Below are 22746 nucleotides of genomic sequence, written 5' to 3'. Positions count from 1 at the left end.
TAACCCATAGACAGGAGTTATTGGCATTCACGGTCGGTTAACGACCCGCCGCATCATGCAATTATCTGTGTGTGACGGCCTACAACTCTGGGGAGTCTGCTGGGAGCCTCGGTAGCTTTCACTCCTGAGTGGCCCTCCCACCCGACCCCCGGCCCACAAAAACATATATATATATATATATATATATATATATATATATATATATATATATATATATATATATTGTTACAAATTTGGGAATTCGATTGCACACAACATACAGGTTCCTTTAGTCAGCTATGTCGATAAGTGCTTGTTCCCGAGATAGCTCACCTTTCATTGTTTAAATGCTCAGAAATCGATTAGATGCGCTGCGGATCGATTTAATAGTTAGGGAACTAACAATGGAGACATCCCTCCCCCTCTTCCGCGAAGAGAAAGAACCACCCTGCCATCCCGTGACTCATGATGTCAACAACTCCCGCGCACCCATGGCTGAGCGGGGGGTGGAGCACGAGGGCATGAGTCATGAGTCACGCCGGGAGCGGGAGAAGGATAAGAGGAGATCTTTTCTTTTGTTCGTGGGCAGAGTTGGAGAAGGGAGTTGAGGGGAGTCGTTCAGCAGACCGTCGGGTCCTGCTTGGCTTGCGTTAGGGTTGAGGCCTTCGGAAGCTTTTTCCTTCGGCTGAGGCCTGGCTCAGGAGGAGACTTTTTGGAGGATTTTTGCTTTGATGGTTCCATGAGCTTCGGCTTCTGCTTGGCTCGGGAGAGCTTTTTGCTTCAAGCTGCCCTGTTTGGAAGAAAGTTAAGCCAGTCACTCGGCTTGAGCTGCGAGTGGTGGCTTCTTCTTCTTGATTCGTGGAGCTCTTTGTTCTCCATTTTGGTTCCTGGCTTGGTGCGACTCATCGACCTCTTCGTGGAGGTGGTTCCTCGGGGAAGAGATGCATCGACAGGAAGGATCGGCGCCGGGAAGAACGTGTTGAGAAGCGCGGGAGGATTCGCGGGAGCTCGGAAAGGATCGCAGCTCATGGCGATTGGATCCAGCTCGCTCTCGCTGGAGCCCGGGTCCGAACAACTTGAAGACCACACGAGGTGAAGAGGTTTGAGATAGGCTCTGGGTTTCAGCTCACCTGTCCTCCGAGCTGGAGCTCGTTATTAAAGGCCTGTGCCACCATTTCTTGGGTGTGTGTGCGTACGTTTGTCCGTGGGCCCGTCTAATAAGTCGGAAATTGTTAAGTGATTTGTCTGCTGTAAATGTTTGCATTGCATTTCCTATAGACAGTCGTAGTTCTTTTGTCGTGCTTTTATTGCTTGTATAATTGCATGCGTGTTTTGCCTTGTTGAATTGCATACGTGCTTTATTATAATAAATGTCCTTGTGTGAATGTAAACCTGTTCGTTGCGTCCATTCCCCCATTGAAATGCCATCTTGTATTGCGGAATATTCGTTGGTTTTTAAATAGCCAGTAAAGTGATCGGGTCCAACGGGACTGCGTGATAATACCCCGCTCTGTTATCCCAAAAGGAAGCGAGCTGCTTAAGTGGCTCATTTCCAAGTGGTCCTGTTGAGGTACAATCTCTCGGTAACCTACCCGCGCGAATAATTAGGTAAATAGAAGATTTGGCGATCGGACCCTGTAGCGCGTGGGTAGAGTGCGGACAAGGTTGTGGTGTGCTTAAAAACACACCCGTGGCTGGTTTCCGGCGTTGATCCAGAAAGCCGCGACTGGATTGTCTGTTCGGTGGGTGAAGCGACCGCTATTGGTGAGACGTGGTCGTTCACACGCCGACGGGCGGGAAATCGACAACACTGGTGTCAGGAGTGGGATTCGAATCCATCCCGCCTCCAACTAAATTAACGGGAATCAGATCAGGGGTGTGTGGAGCGACCCTCGATTCCCATCAAATTGCGAGCATTTAAAAATTATTCCGATAAGCAAGATGGCGGTTCAAGGCAAACGGGAGCAGGGTGGCTTAGAAATAAATGTATTGTTAGAGTCTATGGCCCAGGACGAAAGCTCCGTTATGCAGGTTGAACATCCCCCACAAATGAACCCAGAACCCGAAATGGGCGCAGCGGTGGTGGCCGCGGTGGATGACACCCCCCCCCTCCCCTCCTCCATCAAGGTCCCTCCCCAGCGAAACCGAGACTGATAATGGCGGATCGGCCCTGCTTGAGCCATCGGTCGTCGCACAGATGGTGGAAATGATCGCGCAACAAATGAAAAACATAATGGATATGAATATGCAACAAATAAACAGCAAGATGGAAACAAACACAAATGAAATAAAAACAAATGCATGCAGGATGGAAAATAATATTGATGGCATGAATAAAAAGATGGATGGCTTGAATATCAATATGGATGGGAACATGCAACAATTGCGGGGTGAAATGCGGCGCGTGGGGCGATGCCTGCAGGCGGGCATAATTGCGGCGCCACGTGCTGGAGCGAGCGAGCTGTGGGGAGTGTGGACTGTGTCGGCCCCGTGTGGAGGACAAAGTAATACGGAGGACGTGTAAGACGAGACTCGTGCAGGTGACAGAGAAAGTGACGGTGACACAGAGGGAAAAATTAAATGGGGTGACAGAGGCATGTACGGCAAGACACGTAGAGACGGCGGAAATAATAAAAGGAATAATAGGGACTCGGGAGGTAGAAACGGTAGAGGAGAGACCACACGATAAACACGAAAGTAAAGACGAGCACACACACATGGAGGTAGCGGAGTATGATGAGGGGAAGCTCGGGGAATGTCTCGTGACCCGGTGCAAGCAGCCGGATAGCCTCCTTCAGGAATGGAGGGAGACGCTATGCTCCCTTGAAGTGGATCTCGACCAGGTGGGTCCGGGCGAGCTTTGTGAGGTAGAGGGGCGAGTGCTGTTGACGGGTGCACACAAAGCTTGGGGGGGGGGGGTATGAAGGCCCCGGGAACCTTTTTGGTGACGCGATTCCCCATTGTAAATGTCCCGGTGTGTGTGTTCACGAGTGTGGCGAAATGTGTGCTGAAACGCACGCATGGCGTGGGCGAAAGGTTGCGTGTGAAAGGGACCGCGTGTGTGAGTGATATGGTGTGCCTGGTAGCGAGTGTGCCGAAATGCGTGCTTCCAGCCCGCCGTGTGTAAAGGAAACACCGAGTGTGGAAGGAACAGAGTGTGCGAGGGAAACAGCGTGTGTGGTTTCGAAGTGTGTGAGAGAAACACCGAGGGTGGAAGGAACAGCGTGTGTGAGAGAGACCGCGTGTGTGAGGTCGCTGTATGTGAGGGAGAGATGGTGGTTGGCATGCGCGAACATGCAACCGCATGTCCCGGTGTGAATGTCATGTCGAGGTGTGTGAGCGTCGTGGCATGTGTAAGTTTGTGCGCGAGAGTGCGACGGAGACGGTGCCTGATGGTGGACAAAGGCCGAGTAGCGGCCGTAGCTATTTTGGGGACCATGCCGGGTTTGCACGGCAGCGAGCGCGGGGTCCGTGCCGTGCAACGCACAAGGCCGCCACGTGCACGCCTGCGGGAGTGAAGCCCGGTCCGTAAATGCACGCGGTGGATTAGCCGATCCCGCGGATGGACAGAAGGTGGGCTGGATAATGGATTTGGACCGGATGGGTTCTCCAGGCGAGCATGTGTGTGAAGCTCTGACGAGCAGAGCACATGTGTTCGTGGGGGGAACCCTTCAAAACGTGAGGCTTGTTTTTGATGCGCAGGGTGACGTCGTGGCTGCAGGGTTGGAATCCGGCAGAAGGGAAATCCCTGCCAGATGGTACCGTCCGAGGAGGGACGAGGTGCGCGAAGCACGGGCACCTGCCATGATGTCACGGGGAAAGAGCGCAGGTTGCGAGTTGCCACGCTGGTGCATGCATTCAAAAAAAAGCAAGCCTCGCTTCGGGTGAACAGGATTCCCTAGGCAAGGGGTGGAACATCCCCCCCCCCTGAGAGGGGGCACAGGAACTACTAGTTAGGGGGATGGGTTAGCGATAGTTAGACTGGCTTCATGGGGCAGGGACAAGTCCTCATGGAGTCTGTGGAATGGATTAGTCAGAGGGATTTTCATTCAGATTTAGGAAATGGGAATTTTTTGGATTTTTGGAGACATGGACAGACTGGAATGTGTAGTGGAGATGTAGTTTAGCTACATAGAGTAAGTGGGATGTGCATGAGTTTTAAGGGATGACGAGGGAGCACGAGATCATCAGGGGATTTAGTTAGAAGGATGGCAGTGTGGAGTGTTGGTGTGAGTTGCAAAATGGAAAGTGTGTGAGGAATGAGTGTGGGACAGTGGGCCCAAGTGTGCGAGTGGAGCGAATGTGGTATGCATGGTGCGAATGACTGGTTGGGGGGAGCAGTGATTCCCACCCAAGTGACCCCAGGGTCAGTTTCATGTTAGCTAGTGGATTAGTCAAATTTACTAACAGGAGGTCGTTTTGTTGTTGGTATCGAGCGAAGGCACGAAACCCGTTTGGAGGGGTGCAAGAGTTCATGGACCGGCTGGGAGCGTGGCTGTGGAAAGTTGAGTATTTGTTTAGTGGGCACCCCCGGCACTGGACGAGTCGGCCAGAGTAGGCCAAGGGCCCAAGAGGGGCCGGGTTTGTATAGTGGGCACGGGCGACCCATCGGAAATGGGACCCGTAGCGCCAGAATGCCACGGGGGCAGTATGTAGGCTCGGGCAACCCTCAGAAAGTGTGTGTATATATATATATATATATATATATATATATATATATATATATATATATATATATATATATATATATATATATATATATATATATATATATATATATATATATATATATATATATATATATATATATATATATATATATATATATATATATATATATATATATATATATATATATATATATAAATATATATATATATATATATATATATATATATATATACATATATATATATATATATATATATAAATATACATATATATATATATATATATATATATATATATATATATATATATATATATATATATATATATATATATGTATATATATATATATATATATATATATATATATATATATATATATATATATATATATATATATATATATATATATATATATATATATATATATATATATATATATATATATATATATATATATATATATATATATATATATATATATATATATATATATATATATATATATATATATATATATATATATATATATATATATATATATATGTATATATATATATATATGTATATATATATATATATATATATATATATATATATATATATATATATATATATATATATATATATATATATATGTATATATATATGTATATATATATGTATATGTATATATATATATATATATATATATATATATATATATATATATATATATATATATATATATATATATATATATATATATATATATATATATATGTATATATATATATATATATATATATATATATATATATATATATGTATATATATATGTATATATATATATATATATATATATGTATATATATATATATATATGTATATATATATATATATGTATATATATATGTATATATATATATATATATGTATATGTATATATATATATATATATATATATATATATATATATATATATATATATATATATATATATATATATATATATATATATATATATGTATATATATGTATGTATATGTATATATGTATGTATATATATATATATATATATATATATATACGGTAAGACGTTATTGTGTCTGCCATCATGCTCACGGCTATTTATCACAGGCATTGGTGTGCGCGGTGCCAACCCCGATCCGTGCCATGAATTGAAGGAAAGGATTGGATATAATTATTGGATGTAGTATATAATTATTGGATATGTATATGTATATATATATGTATATATATATATAAATATATGTATATATATATATATATATATATATATATATATATATATATATATATATATATATATATATATATCTTCTAAATGGCAGTATTAGCACATTAATAGTGCTGACTGGACTGGCTTATGGAAATTCTGTTTAAATTTTCCTTGGGAAAATTACTGCCTCACCTCAGGTGATGCATCTGTCCTTGCATAGCGTATGGCTGAAGTTATTCTTGCAGGAATGGAGGCTTATATCCCCTTCTCTTTGAAGACCATCTCTTCTAGTAATTCCTGGTTCAACCATTCCTGTTCTGCGGCCATTCGCGCAAGGGATGTGGCATGTCAGACCTGAAAAAAGTTATTCTTCTCACTCACATTGAACTTTCATATCTGCTTTACATGATTGGAAATGTTATTCATGAGACGAAGCATTGCTTTATCCAAAGGAAGTATGACAACCTCTCCTCTTCTTTCACGAATTAGTCTTTCTGGTCTTTTGCCAAAAATATCTCCAACAACTTCGGTCACACTGCCTTTCTTTTGCTTTTCTGTTCTGTTGAAACTATAGCTGTCTCTTCCACTGACAAAGTAACTCTTTTTGGTTCTTTTTCTCCTCTAGTTCCATAATGCATGACTTGAACATTCAAACACTCACTGATGCACCCTTTACTAACCCCATGTATCCCCTTACAACTCTATTCAGAAAGTCAAAAAGGTACTTACTCTCTTAACACACGTAACGCATATGAATGGACTAGATGGCATTCCTCTTGTATTTTGAAGGAGTGTGCTTCAGAACTCGCACCTGTGCTTTCTCGTTTATTTCGCTTCTGTTAAAAAACCCAAAACTTTTCTCTTTCTTGGAAACATGCTTCAGTACAGCCTATTATAAAGGATGATGATCATTCAAACCCTTCCAACCACCCTCCAATTGCTCTGACATTTACGATTTCCAAAGTCTTTGAGCGTGTTCTCAATTCTCATTTCCATCATCATCTTGAATCTGTCTTCTCCTTGACCATCAGTATGTCTTTCGCAAGGCAAGATGTACTGGTGGTATCCTGTCCTACATTACAAATGTCTGGGCTCCTTCTCTGAGAGACTGGGGAATCCTTTGTTGTAGCCCTTTATCTCTTAAGCTTTTAGCAGTGTGTGGCATCAGATTCTGATCTCTCAGCTCCCATCTTTTGGATTTCCTCCTTCACTCCGCTCTCATATTTGGCTGTCTCTCCAGACATTCCATCTCTGTCATGGTTGATCATTCAACCTCTCCCTCCTTCCCTACCAACAGCGGTGTCCCTCAGAGTTCTGTTCTTACACTCTTCCATTTTTTCTCATTGATCTTCTTTCTTCAACAAATAACCAAAGCATTCATATGCTGAAGACTCAACATTACATTCCTCTACGTTTTTCACATCTGCTCCATATTCTCTTGCTCGATATACATCTCATTTTATCATGACTACATCTATAAATTCAGATTTCTATGGGATTTCTCAGTGGGACAAATGTAATCAAGTTATGTTTAATACTCTAAAACTCGATTTCTTTCTGTTTCCCTTTCTAAAACTCCTCTCAACTTTCCCATCTCCTTTGAAAGCTCTATAATGTTACCACTCAATGTTGTAACATATTTGGAAAAGAGTGTTATGAGTCATGAAGCAATCAGATGTGCTAACCCAAAGAAAGTTTGCAATTTAACTGCAGTAAATAATTTGCCTGTGGTTGGCGAGAAAGTGAAAATTACACTGGAATGTCGCATTTCACTTTATATTCATATACTCAGCCTCCTGAGCTGAGAAGTTCATGCCAAAGACCTTGCACTACTTCAATTTTGCATATAAATAGACAGTGTTTGGCTCACCATTAAGAGTGTGAGAACACGAGACTTATCACACTGTCTAAATTAAATACAAATCATTCTCAGTTTTCAACCAGTGCTGGGTAATCGTGAGCCATTGGGACTTCGTGAGAGCCATAGATGGTCAAGAAATAGTGACTGGCCCTAGCGATCCAGGCCGGACAGCATGCCTCTGCTTGGTAGCAGCAGTATCGAGGCGAGTGTGGGAGGATGTCTGCCATCCATGGGAGACATCTCTGGCTGTTGTGGTGAGCGAAGACAGACGCTAAGACGTTATTGTGTCTGCCATCATGCTCACGGCTATTTATCACAGGCGGTGGTGTGCGCGGTGCCAACCCCGATCCGTGCCATGAATTGAAGGAAAGGATTCGATATAATTATTGGATGTAGATTTGTGTTGAAAAGAGGATATATACATATATATATATATATATATATATATATATATATATATATATATATATATGTATATATATATATATATATATACATAGTTGCGAATGGCCACGTGACTCGAATCGCAGCACCTCGCCCACCTGACGGACAATTCTGTCGTGACCCTCTCGGACTAACGCCGGGAGCTAGTCACGGGTGGGCCTTTCGGCCTTACCACGATCGTGCCAATCGGCCACCCGCGTGGGATAGGGTTGTTCGCCAAACTCGACCTACCTAAGTACCCACGCGGATGGTAGACCGGGTGATCGCACCTCGCCGCAGGTCGACTCCGGACACGGGCCGCTTAAGCAATCCGTTCCGTGCTATCGGGATAACCGAGCGGTGTTATCGTCGGCCTCGACGGTTCCGATTAATTATCCGGCGTTTTAAGCCCACGACGAACCCATTACGTGAAGAAAGATGGAGATTCAATTCAAGAAAAGACGAAGCGAAACGGAAAAACAGTTCAACATAATGCACATTTATTCCGCGGCACACGGAGAGCACACATATACAGCCAAACAGAATGCACATATATCAAATGCTACAAAAGAAACAATGACACAGAGATACTACCGACTAAGACCGACACACGGCAACACTTAAACAGTTTTACTTCACCAGACTGGCGCCACACACACACGTTTACACAGAACCCAAAAGAAATGGAAGTCGCGACTTCCCTCAGCGTGTCGAGTCCCTCTCCGACGTCCGTCGACGGGGTCCTGCCTGGCCGCGACTCCGTGCCCGAGCGTGGTAGGCGAGTCCTCTCCTGCGTGCCTCGCGTCTGCACGTGTTGGCCACTCGATGCCACGGACCGAGTGTTCGGCGCTATCCCAGCGCGGATAGAGGGGGGGGAAACGTGGATGGCCAAAGTCGGGAGAGGGGAATGGCGGACGCTCCTTCCCGCCAGCGGGGTCTTACAACTGCCCCACAAAAGACCCAGCCAGCGGCCATCAGGATGAGCGAGCCGGAAGACGAGAGCAACCACGAAGCAAGAGCATCCACCAAGCAAGAGCATCCACCAAGCAAGAGCATCTACCAAACTGCTTCCCCGTCTCCGACTTTTATATCCTCTGAGCTCCGCCCTGTTGCTCCGCCCCATTCTTTGCTCCACCCCCCTTCGAGGCGCTTCGAGAAAGGTCTCGAAGAGGGGCGTTCCTCCTCCCTGGCCGCATCACACCGCGCATCCACCAATCGGGGGCCAGCTGCCCTCCTCTCGCTTCTCTCTCCTCACAACAAGTGCGGAGAAGAATGGCGCGAAAAGCCCACCGAGCGTCCTCGTTGGGTTTTATTTGAAATAAAAGATAGAGAAAGAAAAACGACTGACTCAAAGCGTCGCAGCCCGAATGAATCACAATATCCCCTCTAAACAACGGGTTTGGGGCTAACTACACATGTATTTACAGAGATATCTCACCTACGGGACCTGAATGGTGGTTTGCGAATTTCCACAACCGTAACAATATATATATATATATATATATATATATATATATATATATATATATATATATATATATATATATATATATATATATATATATATATATATAAAATAGATGATGAAATGGGTTGAAAAGAACGTGCCACGTGTGTCCTGTACGGCGTTGGGCATTTATTGTTTGGTTCTACTATCGGCCTCCGACACCGCATCCTCACAGTGGCACCATCGTATGGTTGATGCTTTTGGCCTCCTGAACAGTGGATGGAGATCATCACTGTGCTGCACGAGTTCCGAGCAGTCTAGTGGTGGAGGTTGTTTGCTTCTTTTGGTCTTCTGCGAGGATGCATTCTCATTGTGAAGGGTGTGGCTGCAGTTTTTACAGGTGGCCGCTGCTTGGATTAATCTCAGGAATATGAGAAAAAGAGTAGGAATGAAGTTAGAGACATACTCAGACCGAACTAAAACATCCACACAATGCACTTTGTCCCGTTGACCCATTAGACATGAGGGAAAAGTGTAACTGCACGTATATTAATGAAATACCTGTCTGGGGACCACTGTATGATGGATGCCATTGCCTAAGAGGCATGCAGTTTTCAGAACCACAACACTCCCCCCCTCCCTTTTGCTAGACTCGACCCGAGTTGTTAAACATTTGTGTGGCATATAGATGCAGTTTCCCCTAGTACGCTTTACCGACGGATCCCTGAGTGTAACATTTCAAATATACTGTATGTCCAAAAATAATATACCGAGTGCATTGCGTATCTGAGCTCGCAGACTTATACGGACATCCTGATGCTACATTTCTGGAATTGAATTGAACAAACAGGTGGTTTATGACCATCTACATTTCTAATATTTACATTACGCATGGCCCAGGACCTATGTATGACTCAAGGTAAGAAAACACAGTAAATGAAACATTTGTGGATGAGTGCAGTTGCAGGTGATCACGCAGCCTGGTGTCTTCCTGTCACTAAATGGTCCTTTGTGTTTGTTTTTTTGTTTGTTTCTGGCTGCTGGAGGCAACTCGCCCAAACATGACAGGCCACACGCCATCTCACAGTCCATTTGAACTGGCCTTTATCAATAACGATGTCCGGGCTTTGCAAAAACAGTCCCCGGTAATGTGGCTGCCTGCATGGCAGTCCCTGCAAACACTTCCACAACAGATGATCCTGGTGCATACAGCAAGGTTCAGCGATATGGCAAGACATGGTAAGTGAGATCAGCGCAAATATAGGCATGGCAAGTTATGACAAGTGGAGTCAAAGCAAAGGCATGGCAAATGCAGACCAGGAAAGGTGCAGTTGGTTGGCATACGTAGCCGGCCAGCCTCGGTGTGGTCTCGTGGAGTTGTGGAGGGAGTGTGGTGGCGTTGGCTGGTCCGAAGACTGGTTCGGTCCTACCCTACGCTACGATCTCCCCCCATCCTATTGCCTATGCCTGACGTTGTCCATGCCCACCCCTGTTAGGTTATAACAAAGAAATTGATTTCAATTGAAATGTTTTTTTAATATATATGTGTCCCAAACCCTCTTGTCATCTTTGTTCGGCTGACCTGTCCTAACCGTCTATTTCCAATCTCTAAGGTCCCTTTAAAGAGGATTGAGAAAGAGACAAGTAAACCTGTCCAGAGGTCCAATGCAGCCTCCGAATAACTCACACAGGCCTCAGCAATTTTACGATGAGCCGTCTGGGTGCGGTTCTCAGAAGCGGCCATCTTGGTGCAGTGCCTGCTTGAATTTATATCAGGAATAAGAGGAAAAGAGTTGGAATGAAGATAGAGATATAATCAGACCTAACTTTTGGATCCACACAACACACTTCATCCTGTTTGATCCATTAGACATGAGGGAAAGGTCTAACTGGAAGTATGTTAATGAAATAACTGTCTGGGGACCACTGCATGATGGATGCCATTGCCTTAGAGGCATGCAGTTTTCAGAACCACAACAAAATATATATATATATATATATATATATATATATATATATATATATATATATATGTATCTCTATGTATGTATACATGTCTATATATGTATGTTTATGTATATATTGTATATATCAGATGCACCTTCTCACTTGTGGCGAGCATCGCTGCCGATTATGTCTAACAGGGTAAAAAGCATAATCCACACGGAGCAACCCTCCGTCTGCCACCCAGAGAATTGCTCCTGCTCATATCGAGACGTGTGGAGTGTGACGAGCACTCCACTGATCCCCATTGGAAACAGTTCACACCAAAGCGTCACCTCCAACTCAGAGGCTTCGGCCTGGTTACTGTCAAACAGACTATCTGGTTATCATCAGTTAACCATCAAACGGAACCACCGATCAAGTTTTCAGCCTTATTTGCCCTCATCAGGATGGCATACCAATAAATATGTAACCAATGACGACCACATTCATCGTTTATACATCAGACGCTCCTGATTGTTATGGTGAGCATCGCCACATACTATATATATATATATATATATATATATATATATATATATATATATATATATATATATATATATATATATATATATATTACACATATATATATATATATATATATATATATATATATATATATATATATATATATATATATATATATATATATATATATATATATATATATATATATATATATATATATATATATATATATATATATATATATATATATATATATATATATATACATATATATATATATATACATATACATATATATATATACATATATATATATATATATATATATATATATATATATATATATATATATATATATATATATATATATATATATATATATATATATATATATGTGTAATATATATATATATATATTTCATTTCAAACATTGAGCCGAACACTCTACATGTAAATACAGTACCATATTTATTTAACTTTATAATAAGGAAAGCAATGGTGGATAAGGTGGATAATCGTGGTAGTGGTAGTGGTGGTGGTGATGGAAGGGGTAGAAATCGTGGGACCATTCCAGCAGAGTATATATGAATATATGTAGTAGAAATGCTTGCTGTACATCATCAAATTTGCATCGTTAACTTTGATTGTCCTTCTTCCATGGAAAACCGGCCCATGTTTGATGGGAAGAAGATATACACCGATTGGCCACTTTATTCAGAGTTATTCCTGAAAATTTAGTTGTCATCGTTTGAATACACAAGGGCAGAATATGTGGTTGTGGGACAGTGAACTTGTAATGTTGTCATGCAACAAGTAAATCCCAGAATGTGTGACTGCTTGTCAAGTTGTCATGAAAATATAAGCTCAAATTAGTTCTGTTAACAGAAATACCTTCTTTAAAAGACAAGGTTGGATTGAGCACCAGTTAACATAACCTTTGCTGAATTTGATTTTTGAACGATATAAGATCATTAGTCCCCCCCCCTCCAATTCTTGCAGACATTTTGAAATATGTCCAATCAGAAAGTACCTCTGAATTCACATTTCCCTCATAATTAGATGACCTAATTTACATCTTTGGCTGTGTTTGCTTAATAAACGATAAACTTCCCTTTCCTTATTTTTTGATGGAAATGCATAAGTTAGATCTTGCTGAAGGGGCCTTGCAGTGCAAGTGATATTTTGAATTGAGTTAAACAAAATTCTCCAAAAGGCCGACAACAGTCTTGCTTGAAAGATTTCCTTAATTTAAGGTATTAAATATCATTGTATCGACTCAAATTTGGACTTATAACATTGGGATTTGAACTTAAGAGCTCGGAACTTGGTTTGCTCAGACTCATTGATATCCACTGGATTGAATTTACACAAATGCCTGTCGCCTCTGTGAATTTAAGTGGAAAATAAGGCGGCTGTCTTGACAACCTCATCGAAGAAATACAACCTGGGTTGATCACTGCTGTGATAATTAGCAATGGATTTTATCTACTAAAAGTAGATAATAGTATGTGTACTCTGTACTGCCACGGGAAACAAGGTGTAGCCAGCGTTTTGAGCATTACCCCTTTGTCAGAGCAACTGTTGTGATACATTAATGAACTCGATGACCTTGCAATGCTCCCAGTATGGGTAGTCAATGAGAGATAAATGATTGATTTCATGTTTTTTTGTTCGTGCAACAATCATGGTAAATTTAATGAAGGCATTTTGTTGCATAAAGGTTGATCACTGCTGTGAAAATTAGCAATGGATTTTATCTACTAAAAGTAGATAATAGTATGTGTACTGCCACGGGAAACAAGGTGTAGCTAGCGTTTTGAGCATTACCCCTTTGTCAGAGCAACTGTTGTGATACATTAATGAACTCGATGACCTTTCAATGCTCCCAGTATGGTTCGTCAATGAGAGATAAATGATCGATTTCATGTTTTTTTGTTCGTGCAACAACCATGGTAAATTTAAGGAAGGCATTTTGTTGCATAAAATTTCGTGCTTTCTCATCATTAATGATAAATACGATGCTGGACCAGTTACCGTAGGGTATGAAGCCAGGTTTTTCAACAGTAGGTGATTTTATAAGGTTTTTAATTGCTTCTAAGCTTGGAATCCTCTCTGCTTAACCATTTTATTAAAGCTCACCTATTGCACTTTGTTTCACCTTTAAGTTATTGTCATTACATGTCATTAATCCGTGTCATTTCAGGGGACCATCTTTCTTCCAGGGAACAGAGTGCTGGAAAGGGCGGCCACTATTGAAGAGCGGTTCCTCTTTGAAATTGCTCCGGGTTGGTTTTGTATTTCCAGAATTTAGTCATCACTTCATTGAGAATAACGCATATTTCAATGACTAATATGCTTGTATCCATTTTTGTCATGCAGTGCATATTTTAGCTGCTGGAGCAAGTTTATTTGACCTGCTCCCTTGAAACAGGTTGCATTTTGCTTCAGGCATTTTAGAGTTAAAGCCAAAACCGATGAAAGGTATTCTCTGCTCAAAATTTGAATCTCTCCTGCTAAAAATGTGATTTTGGAACAACAGGTTAACATTTGCTCTTTCATTATATGATTTACTTTGAAATTTTTCAACGGTGATACAGAATTTCAGCCACCCATGTATTTTGTGGTATTTTTACAGTCTCTCCCCCCCCTCATTTTCACAACCATTAATACCTCAGCTATAACTCAGAAACTCATGTGGTGATGTGTATGAAACATTTGGAGAATATAGGCCATTTACATATTATGTACACAACATAGAGGGAACTGCCTGAACTGTTGGCAGTGAATTGACAAAAATAAGATTGAAACATAGACTTTTTTGTTATTTTTGTTTTTTGTATACACTGTAGAGGCTTGTATGAGAGCAAACACACAGAAACGCACAACAAGAGGAGCAGGAGACAAGAGGGGTGTGAGAGGGAAGGAAAAACCAGTGGGGAACAGAGACATGGGGAAATCTGTGGAAGGGAGAGTGATGGGGTGGGGTGCACAGGGTAAACAAGATGGACACCACAGGGACTTTTAGGTCCTTACACGACAGGGACTTTCAGGAAGTAAAGGAGTGAATTTGAAGGAGGTGGGTTTGGGGTGGATTATCAGGGGTAGAAATGATTGTGGTTTTGGATAAGAGATGGTGGTGAACAGTTGTTTTGAAGACCTGGAGGGAAGAGTGGGATTGAAGAGTGTGTGGGAGTTTGTTCCAAAGGAAGAAAAAAAGAAGAATGAAAGAGTGATGGTGAACAGTGATTCTTGATTTTGGTAGTTTTACCATTGTAGTTGAAATATGGGGGTGGAGGGAGGGTGGAGGACATACATCAGATAGAGCAGGGGGGTTGAGGGGGGGGACGGTCAAAGAACAGAAAGAGCACTGACCTGCTTGTGGTGAGAGAGTGAGAGACCCAAAGACTCAGCTTCACTGCGGGAGATACCAATGATCCAAAATGCCTTGGTTTCCACAGCGTTTAGCTGAGAAAGGTGAGAGGCAGGAGCACCAGCCCAGAGCGGAGATCAGTACTTCATCAGGCTTTGGACGAAAGCTATGTATGTGGTCAGGAGCGCAATTGTACCAAGGAAGAACTTTGCACGACGGAGGATGCCCAGTCATCAACTGGCTTTGGAAGCCAGCTTGGAAATGTGACTTTCCCAGGAAAGATCATGGCAGATAGTGAGACCCAGAAGCTTGAATGAAAGGACTTCTTCAAAGGGAGTGTTAAGAAAATAGATGGGGGAGTTTTCCAGATGGTGCTTTTGGAGAGACATCGTGAGGGTGTGAGATTTGTCAGGATTGAAAGACATATTCCAAGTGTTTGACCAGCTTGTGATTCTACCCAGGTCTGCAAAGAATGAAGAGGCTGTTGCTTGCCAATCTGAGGGATGGCAGAGGGTTGAGTTATCAGAAAAGAGATAAAGAAGATCTTCCAGAAAGTTGGAGAGATCATTGATGAAAACCAGAAAAAGCACAGGGCTCAGAACACTGCTTTGAGGAACTCCGGCCTGGAAAGAACGAGGGGGTGAGGGAATTCCATTAACAGCCGCCTGTTGACTGTGACAGGACAGTCGATGTGTGGCTTTTAATTTGGAATAAGGGAGAGAAAACTAGAGGAAAATTCAAGGAGATGGAAGTTGTATGGGAAATGGAGGTAAAGTGAGTGTTTGGAAATTGTGTGGGTGGGGTTGGATATAAAAATTTCCCATTTACATTTATGTTGTACTTGCAAGGTACTACCTGTATTCAAATGGAAGACCACATACTAAACTGGAGTCATCAGAAGGAACCGGAATAAGTGGAGTGCAAAGATGGCATCATCAAGAAGAACCTGAATAGGATTCGGGTTTCAACCACAACTCCCTCAAACCCAACCTGGCACAGCCAAGTGAGCCTTACAGAAAAATTTCTGCAAGAATTCACTTCTCCTTGACATGTAGATAACGAAAGAAAGAAACAAGTACAGGTACATTCAAAGTACATTGCCCCCAAGCCAAATAAATAAATAACAAATCCTCCAGTGCGCGACATCGCCAGGGCACCTTTGGCACCCGGCGATGCTGCCTTGCAGCATATGGAGACAGAATTTGGAGGGAGCAGTGTACAATAATTGATTGATTAATAGCATAATTGAAATAAATAAATAATAATCGTAAAAGAAATAATTTCTAATCAATTGGCTCAAAGCATACCTAAACCACCACTGTTTCATCTGAATCTGTGACTTTTTGAAAATTAAGTAATTAATTGAAAAATTAAATAATTGATTAATCAATAAATCAAAAATACCCTTTATAGCCAAATCACTTGTTCACTGTCATACATATCCAAACATCAGCTTCCTAGTACAAAAGGTGCCTGAGATATTGCCAGGATGAGAAATAAATATAAAAGTAATTTTAAAAATCGATAATAATTAAGTAATTAATCGATTAGTTGATTAAGCATGTCGTGGTTGTTTGATAGAAGAAAATACATAATCAATCAATTAAGTGATGAATCAAAAAATCAAAACATAGCGTTTTTGCCCAAGCACATCTTCACTTTTCTCCCCAAATTTCACCTTCCTATCTCAAAGGATGGCTGAGATATCATCACCTGGACAAACAAGAAAAAAGGAAAAACAAACAACTAAGAGAAACAAACGAAGATTAAAAACTGAGTGCTTCCTTCGGCACCTGGCGATGACGTAATGCATCATCTGGATGTGCAACGCGGCAACAGATACGAGCTACCAGCGGTCTGTCAGCGGGGAACCACAGTCCACACAGCATCGGGATATGGTACAAGCATCATCAAACAGAATACCAAATACTGCATTGTAGTCATCAGAAGGAATCCGAGTAATCTTGTTGCTCATGCTGCAGCCATCAGCTGAGTTCTTGAGTATTGCGATGATCCCGTTTGTGTGTGTTTGTATGTTTGTCAGCAGAATAACTGGACAAGGAGGGCAGCTAGAATCACCAAATTTGGTAGAGCGCTTCAAAATGTGAATGTTTCAGATGACTTCAACTTTGAGTTCAGATGACTTCAACTTCAACAGTGTAGGTTAGCCTCTTTGGGGTGGGATTGCACCAAGAAAAAACAACGGTGCGAGTCAGCACCTCCATTGTGTGTGTTGTAGTTATCGCATGCGGTCAGAGCAATATTTGAATGGAGTTGTGTCAACAATGTGAAATACCTAGGTTTGAGTACTTTGTCTGACAGGATGATGCAGCGGTAGTGCATTTACCTTTGAGCTGTCTTGTCTGGGTTCGATTCCAGACCAGACTACAAATGATTGGATTAGTGTTACGTGCCTCTTGGACTGAAATCAAGTTTGGTGTCCTGTCTGCTTGCATTAATTGCTGGATTTTTTTAGATTCCACAGTATCCTTCGCAAACAATATGCAAGTTATCGTCGGCACCCTGAATAAATGAATAATTCCTGCACCTTCAGTCGAATGTCAGGTCTGACCAGACAGTTTGTGAAAGACTCGGGGCAAAAACCTTCCTTGGCTAACCCCACAAGAAAGTGAGAATGAATCAGTAGTAGTAGTAGTAGCAGCAGCAGCAGTAGCTACTTTGCATTTCGCTCAAATCTTTCCTTTTGAAACAATAAAGTTTCTGTGATGTATAGTTTTTACAGATAGCACAGAATACCGATAATACATCAGTTACTATCTTATTTAAACATCAAGTTTAAAACCTTTTTTCATCTTTTAAGTTTGCCTGCTATTAACATTTTTTGAAGAAAAAAAAAATACACATCTCATTCAATACTCATTGTATTTTAAAGATTTCTTTCAAATCAAAGTGTTAACGTGAATTTGTGTCAGTTTTGATTTTGTTTTAAAATGACTTATAGTCATTTAATAAGAACAGGTCATTCCAATATTAATACAATATAGAGATGAACATTTTTTTTTTCTGATTCATTTTACCTTTTCACAGTCTGCTTGTGTTCTGATCACATAACAATTAATGCATATATTTTACAGCATTGGAGGCTTTGTACCATTAGAGATTCTCCTACGATAAATAACTTTTTTGTTATAATTTACGAGCTTTTGTATTGACTGAAAAAAACCTGAACGTTATGACTTATTGTACAGCAATCTGTACCAACTCCTGATACAAACACTATCAGGTGATGAATGTTCAGAGCGTGAGTATATCCTGGCAAATTAACTACAAGTTTGACAGGTTGTCTGGGGACTGCAGTCTTCCACTCTCTCATGTTCAGAAGAAGATATCAGTGTTGTGATTTGAGTGTTTCTCATAGTTTTTATGCCTCCACTGACAAAGTCGCCGGAGGCATTATGTTTTCGGGTTGTCCATCCATTTGTGCTAATTTTCTCTGTTTTCTCTGCAACCGCTTATCCGACTGACACAAAATTTTCACCATAGGTGTGATTACTCATATAGAATGTTTATAATTCTGACAATTATGTCACAGATCACGTATTATGGCAGCCATATTGGAAAAAAAGGAAAAACCTTGGACCTCTGTATCTCCGAAACCGCCCTATGGGAAAAAATTGAAACGTGACGCATGTCGAGTACTCTCCATGGGAAACAAGTGTTTTTTTGATGATGTCATAGGTGGCTTCGTTATGACATCATAATTGCATACGTTGAACATTTTATCCAATCATTATGTAATTATTTGAGGTTTATCTCAGGCTAAATTGTATGTGAGAAAAAATTGATGTCATCGATCACGTGGTTCGGCACCCATATTTTTTTTAACATAAATGCCTTCAATAATAATGTGGGTGGATGCATGTCTTTCAACATCAAAGAGTGCCATTCAAGTTTTCTTCTGTTTCTCAACATTATGCCAAGCACTTAATTGTCAAGAAACATGTCACTTTTGAGTGTAGGTTTGTATCACATTGCTTGATCATTTTTTTCTGATAGGGCAATGCTAAAACCAAATTATATTAAAGTTTGTATTCATAAACACTTTCATGGAATTTTGATATATTGTGACAGGTTATCTGAAGTTTTCTGAAAGCGTACCAAGGAAGGTTTTCTAAGAATGATGTAGCACAAACAATATAGCTCGAACATGTCAAACTCTGAAGGTGGTGAGCATGTGCTGCAAATGTTCAGTGAAGATGAACTGATCATAAAATACATAGGCAATAAAAATATTGTTAAGGGCTCAGGGTTTTTGGATTATCGTGAGGGGAAGCACTTGGGTTCCTCCTGAATGCCCGGCTGTAGGCTGACGTGCTGCAGATAAGTGCGCGGCCCAGCGGATTGCGAAGCAACCAGGAACATCAATTAATTTTGTAAACTCTAACAGGTTATCTATTTAACACTGTTTACTGGAGTAGCTGACTGGATTAACCGCCGAGTTTCGTGCGCTCAACGTGCACTCTGATTACTGCCAAGCAATACAGTAAGTGCACGCAGGCTAAAGAGAGCAAATTACATGGGTTGAAACTTCCTGTTTAACAATACTGTGACTGCACTCGACCAATGGAGGAAAGAACGCTACGAGCAGGTTGAACTGAACAACTGACATAGGTTTATTTATAAGGAAGCACGAGGAAAAGCATGTGGCACGGCGAAAACAAGGGGTTTAAGCATTCACAGCGAGTATTCATACAGCGGGGACGCACAGTATTCATGTATGATATGGGAGCATGCGCTGGAGTAGCGCGTTACTGCGTCCACTTTCCATCGGTACTCCAAGGGCGTCTGTCTGGCCATCTCCCAGGCAAATGCCTGGCCCATCCCGATCTCCTTGAGATTCTGATCAAGCTGCTGTAACCACGAGGCACGTGGTCATCCCGTTGGCCTTCTCCACTCACGAGGCTCCCTCGCTGAGAGAATCTGGTGACCAGGATCAGCGTCAGGAAATCGAGCCACATGTCCATACAGGTGTGGCAAAATTCATGTGGAATGGCAAAAAGCATGCAAGGACACAAATTCATCCAATAAAGAGACAAAGAACAGAATTATACATCGATTCTATCTTGCTTATACAATTTACTTAGGCTAACATGACAGGCACCATCAGAATCACTCAGCACATGGAGATACCATCAGAATCAGAAGGATAGAGAAGTTAGAGAGATCAGAAAAGCTGAGATATTGGTAACCTCTGGCTTATCCAGCACGTACATGCTGGCACTTGGTAATCCAAAGTGCAGGGAAGGTAAAGGTGGGGGGGGGGGTAATGAGAGCAAAATGGGGTGTATTGGTGCGTCATGAAGAGGTGCGAGTGGGAGGTGGTGTCGGGTGCTCGGAGTGAGAAAGACAGGGTGCAAGTCAGTGGTCGCTCTAAAAAGAGCAGTTGTTCGGGCTTTGCCCTCGCTGATAGCTCTTGTGCGTCCACAGAATGTGTGAGGATCAGAACTACCTATCATCTATAATTGCTGATTCCACCTCTTGCCCAACACTGTGCCCAGACTGCTTGGTGCTTGGTCTGCTTCCTCAGCGTTCCGTTCCTTTTGGCAGCAAACATCCATGAACCGTTAACTGATCACTCCTTTCAGCAGCAACCACCATAAGGCTCTCACTCCAGAAGCTGGACCAGCTTCGATACTTGAGGGCTGTGGACTTGAGGGCTCGAATACCTGGGGAGGACGGAGATGGCTTGCTGGATAGCAGGGTGGTCCCCGCTGTTAAAGTAACATGAAGGAACAGCAATCACACACTTGCGCCTTGGTGTTAAAGGCTCCATCTGTAATGGTGCCAGACCTGGATCTGGGCGTGAACCAAAGGTGTCCGTGGACAAGTCGAGATGATGATCCCGAGGTGCAGGAAGGTGGTGGGTAGTGGTGGGACAAACGAGGTTGATGTGGTTGTGGAGTTGAAGCATCATTGTTGGATGATAGCGATGTGAAAAATGGAAGAAGGCTGGAAAGGAGAGCTTGAATGGTGGTGCTTGAATGAAAATAAAGTCCGGTGTGTCCTTGAAGCAGGCAGGGTGGTTATCGCTGACATCATGGAAGAATTTGGTGAAGAAGGGTATGGTGGTGGAAATGGCAGTTTGGTTGTGGCACACATGCTCAAACAAGGTTTTGGCATGCATATGCAAATTAGACGATCAGGATGTGCTCGGTCATGTGAGGAGAGGATCGTATGTAAAGAAGAAAATGGGGAGAAAACCAAATTCCTCATCTTGCATATTCCATTTATTACCCACTAGACACAAGGAGAGGACCTTATCTGTAACAAGTGAAAACAAAATAACAACCTCAGGAACCGTTATATGCTGTGTCATTGCCTTGGGGTCTCGGTTTCCAGAATTGTCACAATATCATTGACTTTTGAGATTGCTTTGCTAACACGTCATGCTCAATGCATGTTTTTTGTTCTGTTGTGACAAGAAAAAAAACATATAACAACGAGAAGGGCACTCAGTGGAGCGCATATCTCCGCCACGTCATACCTGATCCATGAGAACATATCGGGCTCAATACATTTTTGAAATGTCATGCTATATATCGTTTTTGGCCCTGTCGCTCATTGGTGAAGCAGAACTTTGAATATTAAATAATTCTCGTATTCAGATCCGGATTTGGATCTTCACCAAAATTGAATTAATTAGTCGTAGTCTCATCCAACCTCTCCACAAAGTTTCATCCGAATCTATCCACACCTTATTGACCTATCGTGCTATATATCATTTTTGACACTATCTCTCAATGGTGAAGAATCACTTAAAAAATTAGTAGTCGCTGGATTCAGATCTTCACAAAAATCTAATCAGTTCGTCCGTGTCATGCATCCAACCTGCCCACCAAATTCAATCCAGATTGTCCACAACTTTTTGAGATATCCTGCACACAGACAGACAGAGGTTTGTGAAAACATAACCTCCTTCATCTTCGGTGCGGAGGTAAAAATACAAAAAGATTGATGATTTTAGGCGACCTTTACCTTTTCACCTCAAAAGCAATCGGCTTCAGAGACCGATATGCAAACCCTGCTCAAATTTCAAGTCAATGAGATGGAAATTAATGATTTTGTGACCTTGACCTTTTGACCTTGACAGAACACAGGTTACACTTGATGAACTGGGTCATATTGGATCACTGACATTAATATGACTGACATTGATATTTTATGCAACCTTGACCTTTTGACCTGACCAAAAAAAACAATCAGGTTCTAGCTTTTGATTGGTGAACCAATTCAGTGACCCAACATGCAACTTCTTAAAATTATAGGTCAATTGGATGGAAATTGACGGTGCGTGACGTTGA

General features: G+C 41.6%; 1 protein-coding gene across 2 annotated transcripts in view; it reads left to right on the top strand.

Annotated features, from left to right (window-relative positions):
- Positions 1-22746, top strand: part of LOC147018392 (rho GTPase-activating protein 24-like) — a 241847-nt gene that overhangs the window by 109946 nt on the left and 109155 nt on the right. For both annotated transcript variants that reach the window (XM_085897987.1, XM_085897986.1), the window contains exon 3: positions 14258-14339. In XM_085897987.1, coding sequence (XP_085754113.1) covers positions 14258-14339 — 82 coding nt within the window. The remainder of the gene's footprint in view (positions 1-14257; positions 14340-22746) is intronic.

Source organism: Eptatretus burgeri, chromosome 10, assembly GCF_056783735.1.
Source record: "Eptatretus burgeri isolate ZD-2024b chromosome 10, Ebu_testis_v1, whole genome shotgun sequence".
NCBI classification, from domain to species: Eukaryota; Metazoa; Chordata; class Myxini; order Myxiniformes; family Myxinidae; genus Eptatretus; species Eptatretus burgeri.
The sequence above is the reverse complement of the archived record's forward strand: the minus strand, read 5'-3'. Positions and strand labels throughout refer to the sequence as shown.